This window comes from Fundulus heteroclitus, unplaced genomic scaffold (assembly GCF_011125445.2).
Source record: "Fundulus heteroclitus isolate FHET01 unplaced genomic scaffold, MU-UCD_Fhet_4.1 scaffold_109, whole genome shotgun sequence".
NCBI classification, from domain to species: domain Eukaryota; kingdom Metazoa; phylum Chordata; class Actinopteri; order Cyprinodontiformes; family Fundulidae; genus Fundulus; species Fundulus heteroclitus.
Window position 1 is genome coordinate 377,310 of NW_023396522.1, and position 13,109 is coordinate 390,418.

General features: G+C 40.5%; 1 protein-coding gene across 1 annotated transcript in view; it reads right to left on the minus strand.

The window, feature by feature from the left end:
* Positions 1–5,275: 5,275 nt before the first annotated feature.
* The window catches only part of LOC105922097 (putative transcription factor ovo-like protein 3), a 59,418-nt gene continuing 51,584 nt past the window's right edge, over positions 5,276–13,109 (minus strand). Inside the window, exon 4 of the mRNA XM_036128699.1 lies at positions 5,276–5,762. Within this exon, the coding sequence (XP_035984592.1) occupies positions 5,437–5,762 (326 nt within the window). The 3' untranslated portion in view covers positions 5,276–5,436. The remainder of the gene's footprint in view (positions 5,763–13,109) is intronic.

A 13,109-nucleotide genomic window follows, 5' to 3' on the forward strand; every position in this document is an offset into this window, starting at 1 on the left:
ATCTTCTCTGGATGTTGTAGTTAAGCCTTCTTTCTCCTGAGCCGCTTCCAATGGCAGTCAACAGCCAGACACATAAATAACATTATGCAGTGACTGTCTTTACAGTAAAGGTGTTCTGAAAAGATATAGCTTGATTTATCTGCGGAGCGCACTGCAAACACACCTAATCAGTCATGTGGGTATCCTCGAAGCCTCCTGATTGCATTATTTCCATGGTCGATTTCCTCCATTTTTGGGTCTACGTTGTTGTGCAACTACACCTGTATTCAATTCAATTCAATTTTATTTATATAGCGCCAATTCATGAAACATGTCATCTCAAGGCACTTTACAAAGTCAAATTCAATCAGGTTATACAGATTGGGTCAGATTATACAGATTGGCCAAAATAATTTCCTAAGGGAACCTAATTGATTGTATCAAGTCTTGACAAGCAGCATTCAGTCCTCCTGAAGAAGCGTAGAGCCACAGGGAGAGTCGTCTGCATTGTCCATGGCTTTGCAGCAATCCCTCATACCGAGCAGCCATGAAGCGAAAGTGGAAAGAAAACTCCTCTTTAACGTGAAGGAAAACCTCCAGCAGAACAAGGCTAAGTATGAACGGTCATCGGCCTCGACCGACTGGGGATTAGAGAAGACAGAGCAGAGACACAATAAGAGAGACAAAGAAAGCACAGAAGCACACATTGATCCAGTAATCTGTTCTACATTAGATGGTAATAGTGGGTGATCTGTCTTCCCTGGATGATGTCACAGCTAACAGAACGCCAGACCAGGTGTACCTACTATGAAGAAAAAAATGACAGAGAACAAAAAAGTAAAATATTAAATAATCTAGCAATGCAAATTGGAGGACAGTAGGAGAACTCAGCTGATTGAGAAAAATAGATTCTGATGTCCTCCAGCAGCCTAAACCTATAGCAGCATAACTATAGAGGTAGCTCAGGGTAACATAAGCCACTCTAACTATAAGCATTGTCAAAAAGGAAAGTTTTAAGCCTAGTCTTAAAAGTAGACAGGATGTCTGCCTCACGGACCAAAACTGGGAGTTGGTTCCACAGGAGAGGAGCCTGATAACTAAAGGATCTGCCTCCCATTCTACTTTTAGAGACTCTAGGAACCATTAGTAGACCTGCAGTCTGAGAGCGAAGTGCTCTGTTAGGAAAATACGGTGTGATCAGAGCCCTGACATATGATGGAGCTTGATTATTAAGGGCTTTATATGTGAGAAGGAGAAGCCATTGAAGGGAAGCCAAAATTGGAGAAATATGATCCCTCTTGTTGATTTTTATCAGAACTCTTGCTGCAGCATTTTGGATCAGCTGAATGCTTCTGACTGCATTTTGTGGACTTCCTGATAGTAAAGAATTACAATAGTCCAGCCTTGAAGTAACAAATGCATGGACTAGTTTTTCAACATCACCCCCTGTACAGAATACTTCTAATTTTGACAATATTCCGCAAGTGAAAAAGAAACCCTGGAAACCTGTTTAAAATTAGATTTAAATGACATGCCTTGGTCAAAAATGACACCAAGATATTTTACTTTATTACCAGAGGCCAATTTAATGCCATCCAGATTAAGTGATTGATTAAAAGGTTTATTTTTTGAGGACTCTGGTCCAAAGATTACAACTTCTGTCTTGTCAGAATTTAAAAGCTGGAAATTTAAAGTCATCCAGGTTTTGATGTCATCAAGACATGCCCATAGTTGAAGTAGTTGATTGGATTCATCAGGATTTTTGGATAAATATAGCTGAGTATTATCAGAATAACAGTGGAAATTAATCCCTTGCTGTCTGATAATTTTGCCAATTGGAAGCATATATATATAGTAAAGACAATTGACCAAAGGACTTAACCTTGTGGTATTCCACAAGTGACCCTGGAGTTTGAGGAAGATTTATTATTAACATGGACAAACTGGAGTCTGTCAGACAGATAAGTTTTAAACCCACCTAATGCTTTCCTCTTAATCCCTACAGTGTGTTCACGTCTAACGAGGAGAATATTGTGATCAACTGTATCAAATGCAGCACTGAGATCTAACAGGACAAGCACAGACACATGTCCATTATCTGGAGCCATTATAATATCATTAGTGACCTTCATCAAAGCTGTTTAAGTGCTATAATGAGCTCAGAAGCCTTACTGAAACTCTTCAAATAGCTCATTACGTTGTAAGTGTTCACATAGTTGATTAGCAAATACTTTCTCAAGAATTTTCAAAAGGTCTGTAATTTATTAAGTCATCTTTATCAAGATATGGTTCCTTAAGCAAAGTTTTAATAACAGCTACTTTAAAAGCCTGTGGTACTGTGACGAAGCCGTCTCGTTACTGAAAGCCACCTTGCAGACTTTGCGTGCACACACACACATGCCCATAAAGCTATTATTGTAAGGACCGTTGCACTCGCGGTAAAGCCCTAGTTAAGTTTCCTCAACAAGACACACATTAGCGCTGCCTGGTTACCTGCTGGGGTATTGAGGGTGCACACTTAATATTTCAGTGGGGTATACTGTGTGTGTGTGTGTGTGTGTGTACTTGCGTGTGTGCGCACGCTGTGGTGCCTTACCATTATCCCAGTGTTGGCGTCATTGCTGGGTTCAAACCCGAGGCAACGCCCAGTCATCAGTTAAAACGCCAGGTCTGGCAATGGGTGGAAGTGACGTCACCAACATGTGACTTGCGAAATGTTTTCCAGATGTTTGTTTTTTTATTTTATGTTTAAAAGTTGGTTGTATATGAATGATTCCATGAATCTATGAAAAGGATTGAAAGTGTAAAATGTATGTGGTTTTTGTATATTAATTTGTATGATGTAGAAATAATATTTGAATAAAACAGATTTATATGGGAAAATCAGGGTTAATTAAGCCTGAGAGGAGGGGCCTGAGCTATTTAATGAGGGCTGTGGAAAAAACGGTGGCCATTTTGTAATTCTTTTGCCTTGTTACATGGCTGGTAACTGGAGGGAGGCTGAGTTCCAGAGGACTTTGTACATATGTATATAGTAGTGATGGTGAGATGAAGCCTCTTGAGGCATTGAACCACTTGAGCTAACTGGTTCGAGAAGGGGTTAATTTCTTGGAGCTTAATGTGCACACGAAACCACCCACTGGCCAGGTGTATAATCACAGCCAGCTGTATCTTAACACGTGTGATGCATTGATTTTTTGTCTATTATGGCTCTTGGGAATGACTTCACAAAAGGTGTAGGACGAAATCATTTGTCTACATAAATTATGTGTACACATATGTGTATAGTAAAATATTGTTTGAATGTATTCTCTGTGTGTAATTATTCCCAAAATAGTAGTGTCATGTGATATGGCATGTTGTGTAATAATCAGACCTCTCAACTTTGATCAAAAGTTAAGAGTTAGAATATGCTAAATTTGGGGGCACACGTTGCTACCGATGTGAGAACATTAAAGTAGTGATTCACGTTTTGAATAGTGAACGGTGATAAAAGCACCTGCTCCGAGGGAAAGTAGGGGGGAAGAGGAGCAAGCGCTGAGGCACAGAAATACGGTGCCTGTAGTTAAAAAATGCAGAATTAATAAAAACGAAACTTATAAACAGACCAAGTGGCGTATTAAACTGCACCTGGTTAGCAGAACTGTTTTATGATCCAGCGTGCAGCCATGACTGGTTCTGAATGAACCGGTCATCTGGCAAAATCTGAGCCACTTCCCGAAGCAGTCACGTGGTACAGCTGGGTGGCGAGGCTTCGGACGTCATTGTTTTCGGCTCCTCCCCTAAATGAAGCAAGCTTCGATATGCGCTTTACGGAAACGCCCCCTCCATTACTCGACACGCGCCTCGAAGCCTCGGCACATCACGTAACATCACTAGTATATAGTTTTTTTGGCATCCTGTTTTTTTGAGGAGCACAATAAAGCACCATCACTGCTAACACGACTGAGCCTGGATTCTTGAGGAACAAAGAACCCCGTCACAGGTACATATCCATTTACTAAGGCTAGATTAATCATGTCTAAAATGGGGGCATTAATCAAAGGGAATACTTTCTTAAATAACTTGGTTGGGATTGGGTCTAACAAACAAGTAGATCGTTTAGCTTAAGCTAAAAGTTTAGATAGCTCTGAAAGCTCTACTGTTTCTAAACAGTTCAAACACCAATCAGGTTCTAAAGATTCCTCCACCACTGCCTCACTTACTGAGGATGAGGAAATCATGTTTGGGAGGATGCTAATTATTTAATTTTTAATGGAATCAATTTTGTTATGTTATGAAGAATTACATAAAGTCATTACTGTTGAGAGCTAAGGGAAGGGATGGATCAACGGAGCTGTGTCTATGGGTAAGTTTGGCAACTGTACTGAAGAGAAATCTAGGATTATTTTTATTCTCCTCTATTAATGGTGAAAAATATGCTGCTCTAACTCTGCAAAGGGTCTTTTTATACAACAGTAGACTCTTTTTCCAGATTAGGTAGGATTCCTCTAGATGTGTAGAGCACCATTTTCTATCCAATTTCCTAACATTGTGCTTCAAAGAACGCAGCTCTAAATTAAAGCAGGGAGCCAGCTTCCTGTGAATAATCACCTTCTTTTTCAAGGTAGCTACGAGGCAACGTGGAAGTGATACCGTCAGCAAAAGCATCTATTTGTGAATGGAAAGAAACAACATTACAGCCATCTGCAGGGCATATCCCAGACACTGACTATATTAAAAGGGGGACAGACTCTTTAAAGTTTTGATGTTGGGTGTGCACATAGCAGACTTCAGACATTAGAAATTTGAGGTGATAATTTTGGAGACAGTGTTGTCAGTTAATTCTTACTTTAAGAAACTGTTAAGCATACATGGCCACTGATATAATACTACTAATGTGTATTTCACATGTGAACAGAGATTGTGTTCGTAATTTTTGTAAAACTTGCCATATCTGAATCGTTTGATAGTCTCAGGTAGATAATTATTATTATTACATCTTCAGTTCCTGCATTTGCCAGCAGACCAATTACACAAATAGTATACAGAATAAAACAGCATTTTAATTCCACTAAAGAAGAAACTAGGGTAAATATGTCAGTATCGGGTAACAGCAAAATCAGCTGTAAAATATCAGCATATCATACCTCAGCCAATAAATCCAATATCGTACATCCCTATTTTTTACTATTACGTTTACACTGTAAAGCAGGACAGGACAGAGTCACTTTATCCTCAAATGCCTTAAAAAAATTCTTCAGGAAAGAAAATAGTAATAACTATGTAATAAAATAACTGAAATGCATAACACGACTGTTGACAGAAGATAATTTAATATCATTACAGGATATAGATTATGTAAATGTTGCGCTGTGAAATATTTAAAAGCAGCATTTCTTTATTCACTTCTAATTTGCTCACTAATAAATGCAGGTCACAGATCTGATTCCAGTTGACTAATGAGGTAAACAAGCTCTACATATAGTAGGTTGGAGTTGAGTAGAGATAGGGATAGGGGTTGAGTTTAGAATTTGCCAATGGAAGTGTGCTGTTCTCATGGGCATGTCGCCGATAATAACGGCGGAGCGCAGGACTGGTTGGATGATGTTGCCTCACATGGAAGAAGTACTCATCAGGCCGACTTGAGGTATAACCACAGTCCTCACACACAAAGATCTTAGACCGTCTCTGCCGGTAGGCATATTGTTGGTGAACACCATGAATCTTTCTCATATGGGACTCCAGAGAGCAACGTTGTGTAAAAGCTTTTTCACACAGCTCACATTTGTAGGGGCGGATACCTGCAAAAGGGAGGAGAAAAAAGTTTTTTGTGTTTGTTTTTTTTGTATGTTGCAGTTCATATAGTAAAATTACACATTTTCATTCAACTTAGCATGAAGTTATACAGCTTAAGGAAATGCATGCATATTTGCTCTTAACATGATTAATATGATCACTAGCAGCAATAATAACAATAATAACTAGAAAAAGCTGTTCCTGCGTAACAGCGAGTGAGAATGCTAAGATGCAGAAAACATTGAAATAAGATTTGAAGAATTTGAAAAAAAATTAAGAATTTGACGGATTTGAAGAATTTGAAAAATTTGAAGAATTGGAAGAAATATAAGAATTTGAAGGAATTTGAAGAATTTGAAAAAATTTGTAATGTCATGAACGAGCTGAACGTTTTGATACAAAAATTGTTTAAATCGGTTGAAGTATGCAGGAGTAGTTAGATGCCGAAAAACCTACGGAATAATAATCAAGACCTGAAGGAACTTAATAAGTGAGAATGCTGTATAGCATTCTCAAGTGAGAATGCTGTCGAGTGAGAATGCTGTATAGCATTCTCACTTGATTAGAAAAGGCTGTTCCTGCGAAATAGCAGTGACAATGCTAATCTGCAGAATGATTTGAGCAGAAGATGCAGAAGATCCCTGAAGATGTGAAAAACTAGCTGAAAAACATTGAAATCCAAGAAAAAACAATTTGAACATGAAAGGACAAAAGCTGAAGGATTAGAAGAATGTTTTCAAAGAACTAAACCAGTTAAACAGTAGTAGTAGTAGTAGTAGTAGTGAAAGTAAAAGTAGTAGTAGTAGCAGCAGAAGTAGTAGTAGTAGCAGCAGAACTAGTAGTTGTATAAATAGTAGTGGTGGTAATAGTAGTATCAGTAGTAGTAGAAGTTGTATCAGTAGTAGTAGTAGTAGTAATAGTATCAGTAATGGAATTAGTGGTATCAGTGGTAGTAGTAGTATCATTAATAGTATCAGTAGTATCAGTAGGAGTAGCAGTAGTAGTAGTATCAGTATTCGGAGCAGTAGTATCAGTAGTACTAGTAGTATCAGTAGTAGTAGTAGTAGTAGTATCAGTAGTAGTAGAAGTAGTAGTATCAGTTGTAGTAGTAGTAGTATCATTAGTAGTAGTAGTATCACTAGTAATAGTATCAGTAGTAGTAGTAGTAGTGTCAGTAGTAGTAGTAGCAGTATTAGTAGTAGCATTAGTATCACTAGTAATATTAGTATCAGTAGTAGTAGTAGTAGAAGTATCAGTTGTACTGTCAGTAGAAATTAAAAACAGATGAAGGATTAGAAGGATTTTATGAAAAAACTGAATTAGTTGAAGATAGTTGAAGGATATTTGAAAGTTGGTATTAGTAGAAGTAGTATCAGTAGTAGTAGTTGTAGTATCAGTAGTAGTATTATAAGTAGTAGTATCAGTAGTAGCAGTAGTAGCAATGGTAGTAATAGAAATAGCAGTAGTATCAGTAGAAGTAGTAGCATCAGTAGTAGTAGTTATACTATCAGTAGTAGTATCAGTAGTAGTAGTAGCAGCAGTAGTAGTATCAGTAGTAGTAGTTAGCAGTGGTAGTATCAGTAGTAGTAGGAGTAGAATCTGTTGTAGTAGTAGTAATATCAGTTGTATCAGAAGAATTTGAAAAATTTTAAGAATTTGAACCATTTGAAGAATTAGAAGAAATATGAAAAATTTTAAGTATTTGAAAAAATTTGAAGAATTTGAACCATTTTAACAATTTGAACTATTAGGGAAATTTGAAGGAATTTGAAGGAATATGAAAAAATTGAAGACTTTAAAGGAATGTGCATTCATTTAAATTGGAGCAAAAAACCCACAAAAAGTACAAATATTTTAAAAAGTATAAAAGTTAGCATAAACAGGTGGGTGGTGCTGTTTAGGCCATGTGGGTCGTGTCTAGGCATCCTGCCAGGTCCTGTTGGAGTCCAAGGCCAGATAGGAAAACTATGTGAAATCCAATCCAAAAATTGACAGAAATATGCCACATGCCTGATAATTACTGGAAAATTTAAAAATATTTAGAGGAAGTGATTCTGCGAATTTCAGATTCCTACGTTCATCACAGCCCCTGCAGTGGGCGTCAAAAGGTGCCATGCTATACCAACAGAGCATGTCCCTGACCTGTAGTAACCTCTGCCCAGCAGAGTTCCGTTGTCATGGAAACTCACTCACGCCTGCTGGTGTCCGTCTACTGGCGGCACAGACTTTGGGTCAGAAGACCTCTAATTGGAATAGAATGGCATCACTTTGCCTCGAACAACTCTGGATTTTTCGTCAACCGTTGGGGCTAGAGACGTAATTTTTTCTGCGTTTATTTCGTAACAGATAAGGGAACATGACAAGCTATTGGTTTTTGCTGGAAATATTTTAATATAGGTGCAAAAAATCATGATATAAATGGGAATATTGACGAAAATGCAAAAATGCTCTAAAAGGGGGCCTGAACAAATCGCTCTAGCTGAAAAAGTATAAGAGGTATCAAAATAATTCTTTCACCGTGAGTATCAGCAGGCTTTTGAGGACTATGGTGCTTATTTTAATGTTTGTACAAAAATCAGTGTAGGCATGGCGACGATGTAAAAAAGTGCATCATGTGGAAGGATGCAGGTCCAAAGCGTTTTCAGGATTTTGCACATTAGCTACTCCCGAACAAATTGTTCCTGCGGCTAAACAATATCAGCTATCAAGGAAATTCTTTTTTGTGAGTGCCAGAAGGGTCTGATCATGATTGTGAGAAAGTGTCATGCCTGTACATCAAACGGTTTAGGAGTAGCGACAATGCGAAAACATGTGTTGCTTGGGGATGTCAGGTGTGATTTTTCACCGCACCTCCATAGAAAACCAATGGAGAGCTTTTTGGCACTTCGGTGCTCTTGGGTGATTTGCGAAAAATCTATAAATCCTACATCAATGAGGATTACATTTCCAGAAACCAGACAAAAATTCCTATGTTTTGATGTATAATTTATGTGAATAGAGTGAAAATTGAGCCAGTGAGAAGAAGTTGTTCAGAGAAGGAAAATCTATAGAAACGCCAGAGTGGCTACTCTAAATGAACCCCCTAGCAACCATAGCAACGCATTAATTTTTCTGAATTTCATGAAAATGCAAAATTATTTTAAGGAGGTACTACATGAAAATGGTAAAAGATATGAAAAAGCTGATATATACAATAATAGCTGAAAGATATCACTACATTTTAAAAGTTGAATGGCGTTTCTAGCTGAAAGTAGGCTGAAGCAGTAAGCTGTCGAAAAGCTGAAATATTTGAATAATTTGAAGGATTCTCCATTCAATTTCAATGAGGGCAAAAAACTCACAAAAAGTAAAATATTTTAAATATTATAAAGGTTATAATTACCAAAAGACATAACAGTAATATTGTGAACGAGCTGAACGTTTTGATACGAAAATTGTTTAAATCGGTCGAAGTATGCAGGTGTTATGATTTTGTCTCGTCTGCCTGCTCTGCTTTCCCTGTGAGCAATCAAGTCCAGCTGCTGCACTGCAGTGCAATCAGCAGCATGCCTCTCAGCTGTTCTCAAGCAGTTATAAGTCAGCCTGTGGCAGGCAGACAGGGCCAGATAATTGCCAGCCAACAAGCAAGCAGTATCCAGCGTTTGATGTTACCTGACCAAGTTTTTGACCACGTCTTTGTTTGACAGATTTTCCCTCTTGCCTTGTCCTTGTCGGATTTTTCTGCCTTCTGGACAACGACCCTGTTTCTGCCCCTGGACTTCTGCCTCCCGCCTAGCCCCCTGTTAATTAAGCCTGAGTCTGGCTTCCAGGACCTCAAGCCTGCCTCTGTGTGCCAAGTCACCCTACTGTTGGCAACCCAACATCTGTTAAAGGAGCAGTCTGCTCTGTTAAAGCTGCCAGTCCCCGCTGAAGGAAGGACTCTGAAAAGGTTAGTAGCTTTTGTTGGTTTCATGTTGTCATGATTTTAGTCCTGCCATGTTTTTGCTACTCTCTCCCTCCACTGCTAATTCATGATTATTCTCACCTGGGCTGTTCCCTATTTAAACACCTGTTTCTCACCTGCTCTGTGTGAGATCGTCTGCCTTTCCACAGCGTTCAAGCCTTGTCTCATGAATCAAGTTTTCCCTGTGCTTCGACCCTGCCTGTCCCTGACCACTGCTTTTGCCTACACCTGTTCTTGGAGTGAGTAGAGCCTTTTTTTCTCTGTATGTTGCTGAACTTTTGCCTAACTCTGACCCTGATTAAGCCTATGGATTCTGGAAACGTCTTGCCTGAGTGATCTTCTGTGTACGACCCTGGACTGTTGATGGACCTCAAGCCTGTTGGATTTTGGATGCTCGGACCCTGCAATCTGCAAACCTCCCCAAGACTTCAAGACCCCATCTCTCAATTGGTCCCTGCCCTGTTGGAGCTGGACTGCTAACACCTGATCCACCAGAGTCTCCCTTCTTAAACTGGATTACTTCCACACCCTCTCTTTGTCTATTTACAAAGAATAAATATTCAACTCAATGGTTGTTTTGGCTGTGTGTTGGGTTCTGCTCCTTACTAAAACGTGACAGTACGATCTCGCCAATATGAACCCACAGCCAAATCAAGAGTGGTGTTTAAAGGTGGAAGGTTCTATTACTGGCCTAGAGAGAAGTGTTCAGGAGATTTTACAAGGACTTTCTAATCTTCAGACCTTTCAGACTCAGGCTGGGTCTTCTGACAGACGCCCTGCCCCTCTTCCTGTTACACCCACAGCAAGTGCTTGTTCTGAACCCAAGATTCCTTCCCCAGAACGTTTTGCTGGGGATCCTGAACAGTGCAGGCCTTTTTTGACCCAGTGTTCTCTTATTTTTTGAACTTCAGCCCTCGGCCTTCCCTTCTGAACGTGCCAAGGTGGCCTAAACTATCTCACTACTATCAGGTAAGGCAAAGCAGTGGGGCACTTCTGAGTGGGAGAATGATTCTGACAGCTGTGACTCATTTTCTGATTTTTCTGATGAGATGAAGAGAGTTTTTTTATCCTATCCGGCCTGAGAGGGAGGCTGCCAGGAGATTGTTTACTCTCAAACAGGGGTCTCGACCAGTGAATGACTATATCATTAATTTTCATGCCTTAAAATCCAGATGTCTTTGGGACAAGGAGGCTTTGTTTGATGCTTTTTATCAGGGCCTGTCAGACGATATTAAGGATGAGATTGCCACTCGTGATCCTCCCAAGAGTCTCAAGGGTTTGGAACATTTGGCCTCTCGGATCGATCAACGCCTTCGTGAAAGGAGAAGAGAGGTCCATTTACTATCAAAGAAGGGTCCCCACCGTCCAGGTCAGTCCACACAGTATATCCCCAGCCCCTGTATCTCCTGCAGTTTGCCCTGAGGAACCCATGCAATTGGGTAGGACCAGGCTCTCTGCTGAAGAAAGAGAAAGAAGGTTCAGAAATCACCTGTGCTTCTACTGCGGAGAGAAGGATCGTTGTGCCATTGGTTGTTCGTTAAAAGGACAGACTCAGTAAAGCAGAGGGGGTCTTTACTGAGTCCTATCTTAAGATCCAAGAATCCTCCTCACAATCTGTGCACCATCCAATTCCCCGGAATCTCTCAGGAGGAGTTCCCTGTTCTCATTGACTCTGGGGCAGATGTGGACTTTATTGACATCAAGCTTGCTCACAAGTTACATCTGGAGGTGGAGCCCCTTGAAATCCCATGTGAGATTTTTGCCATTGATGGTCATAAAATAGATAAAATAACCCACAAGACTAAACCTCTGTCTGCACTAATTTCAGGCAACCACCTCGAACGGATCACATTCCTCCTGGCACAGTTTTCAGAGATTCCAGTAATTCTGGGACGACCTTGGCTCATAAGACACAATCCAGTCATCAATTGGACCACGGGTAAGGTTCAGACTTGGGGTCCTTCCTGCTACTCGGGTTGTCTGAGAGAAGCTCGTGCCATTAAGTCATCTTCTGAAGCTAACCATGATTACCCAGATTTATCTAAAGTCCTGGAGGTATATTATGATCTGCATGAAGTATTTAACAAATCTAAAGCCACCTCTCTGCCTCCCCACAGACATCATGATTGTGCCATTGAACTTCGACCAGGATCCACCCCCCCTAGGGGCAGACTGTATTCTCTCTCTGGACCTGAGAGGGAGGCAATGGACAGTTACATTTCGGATGCCCTGAGAGCTGGACTCATTAGAGAGTCCTCTTCCCCAGCACGTGCCGGGTTCTTTTTTGTAGGCAAGAAAGATGGGTCTCTTAGACCCTGCATCGATTATCGTGGCCTAAACAAAATCACTATCAAGAATAGGTATCCTCTTCCCCTCATGACATCAGCCTTTGAGCTGCTTCAAGGATGCACTGTCTTCACAAAACTAGACCTAAGAAATGCGTACCATTTGGTTCGTATAAGGGAGGGCGATGAATGGAAGACAGCCTTTAACACCCTTTTAGGGCACTATGAATATTTGGTGATGCCATTTGGGCTCACAAATGCCCCTGCAGTCTTTCAGGCTTTGGTCAATGACATCCTTAGGGACATGCTTAATAGGCTTGTTTTTGTCTACCTCGATGATATTTTGATTTTCTCTAAGGACCTGTCTTCCCATATTCAACATGTTCGTGAGGTCCTTTCTAGGTTACTCCGAAATAAACTTTTCGTTAAAGCAGAGAAGTGTGCTTTTCATCAGTCTTCTGTACCCTTCCTGGGTTTTTTCATAGCTCCAGGTAAAATCAGCATGGACCCCTCCAAGGTGTCGGCTGTCCTTGACTGGCCAGAACCAGTTAGTGTTAAGGAACTTCAAAGGTTTCTTGGTTTTGCAAATTTTTATCGCGCTTTATCAAGAACTACAGCTCTGTTGCTGCCCCTCTTCATAAACTCACCTCAACCAAGACTCGGTTTAAATGGTCTGCAGAAGCCCAAGAGGCATTTGACAAACTTAAGGGTATTTTCACTTCAGCCCCCATCCTTCGTTTCCCTGATCCTTCAAATCCATTTGTGGTGGAGGTGGACGCTTCAGATACTGGTGTTGGTGCCGTCTTGTCTCAGCGGTATGCAGATGATGCCAGGTTACATCCATGTGCCTTCTTTTCTCGTCGCCTCTCAGACTCTGAGAGGAACTATGATATAGGGGACCGAGAACTCCTGGCTATCAAATTAGCACTGGAGGAATGTAGGCATTGGCTGGAAGGATCAGCACATTTCGCAGTATGGACAGACCATAAGAACTTGGAGTACCTCAAATCGGCCAAGAGACTGAATCCTCGCCAAGCGAGGTGGGCATTGTTCTTCAACAGATTTGACTTAACCCTGGCCTACCGGCCGGGTAACAAGAGCGTTACACCAGATGCCCTCTCAAG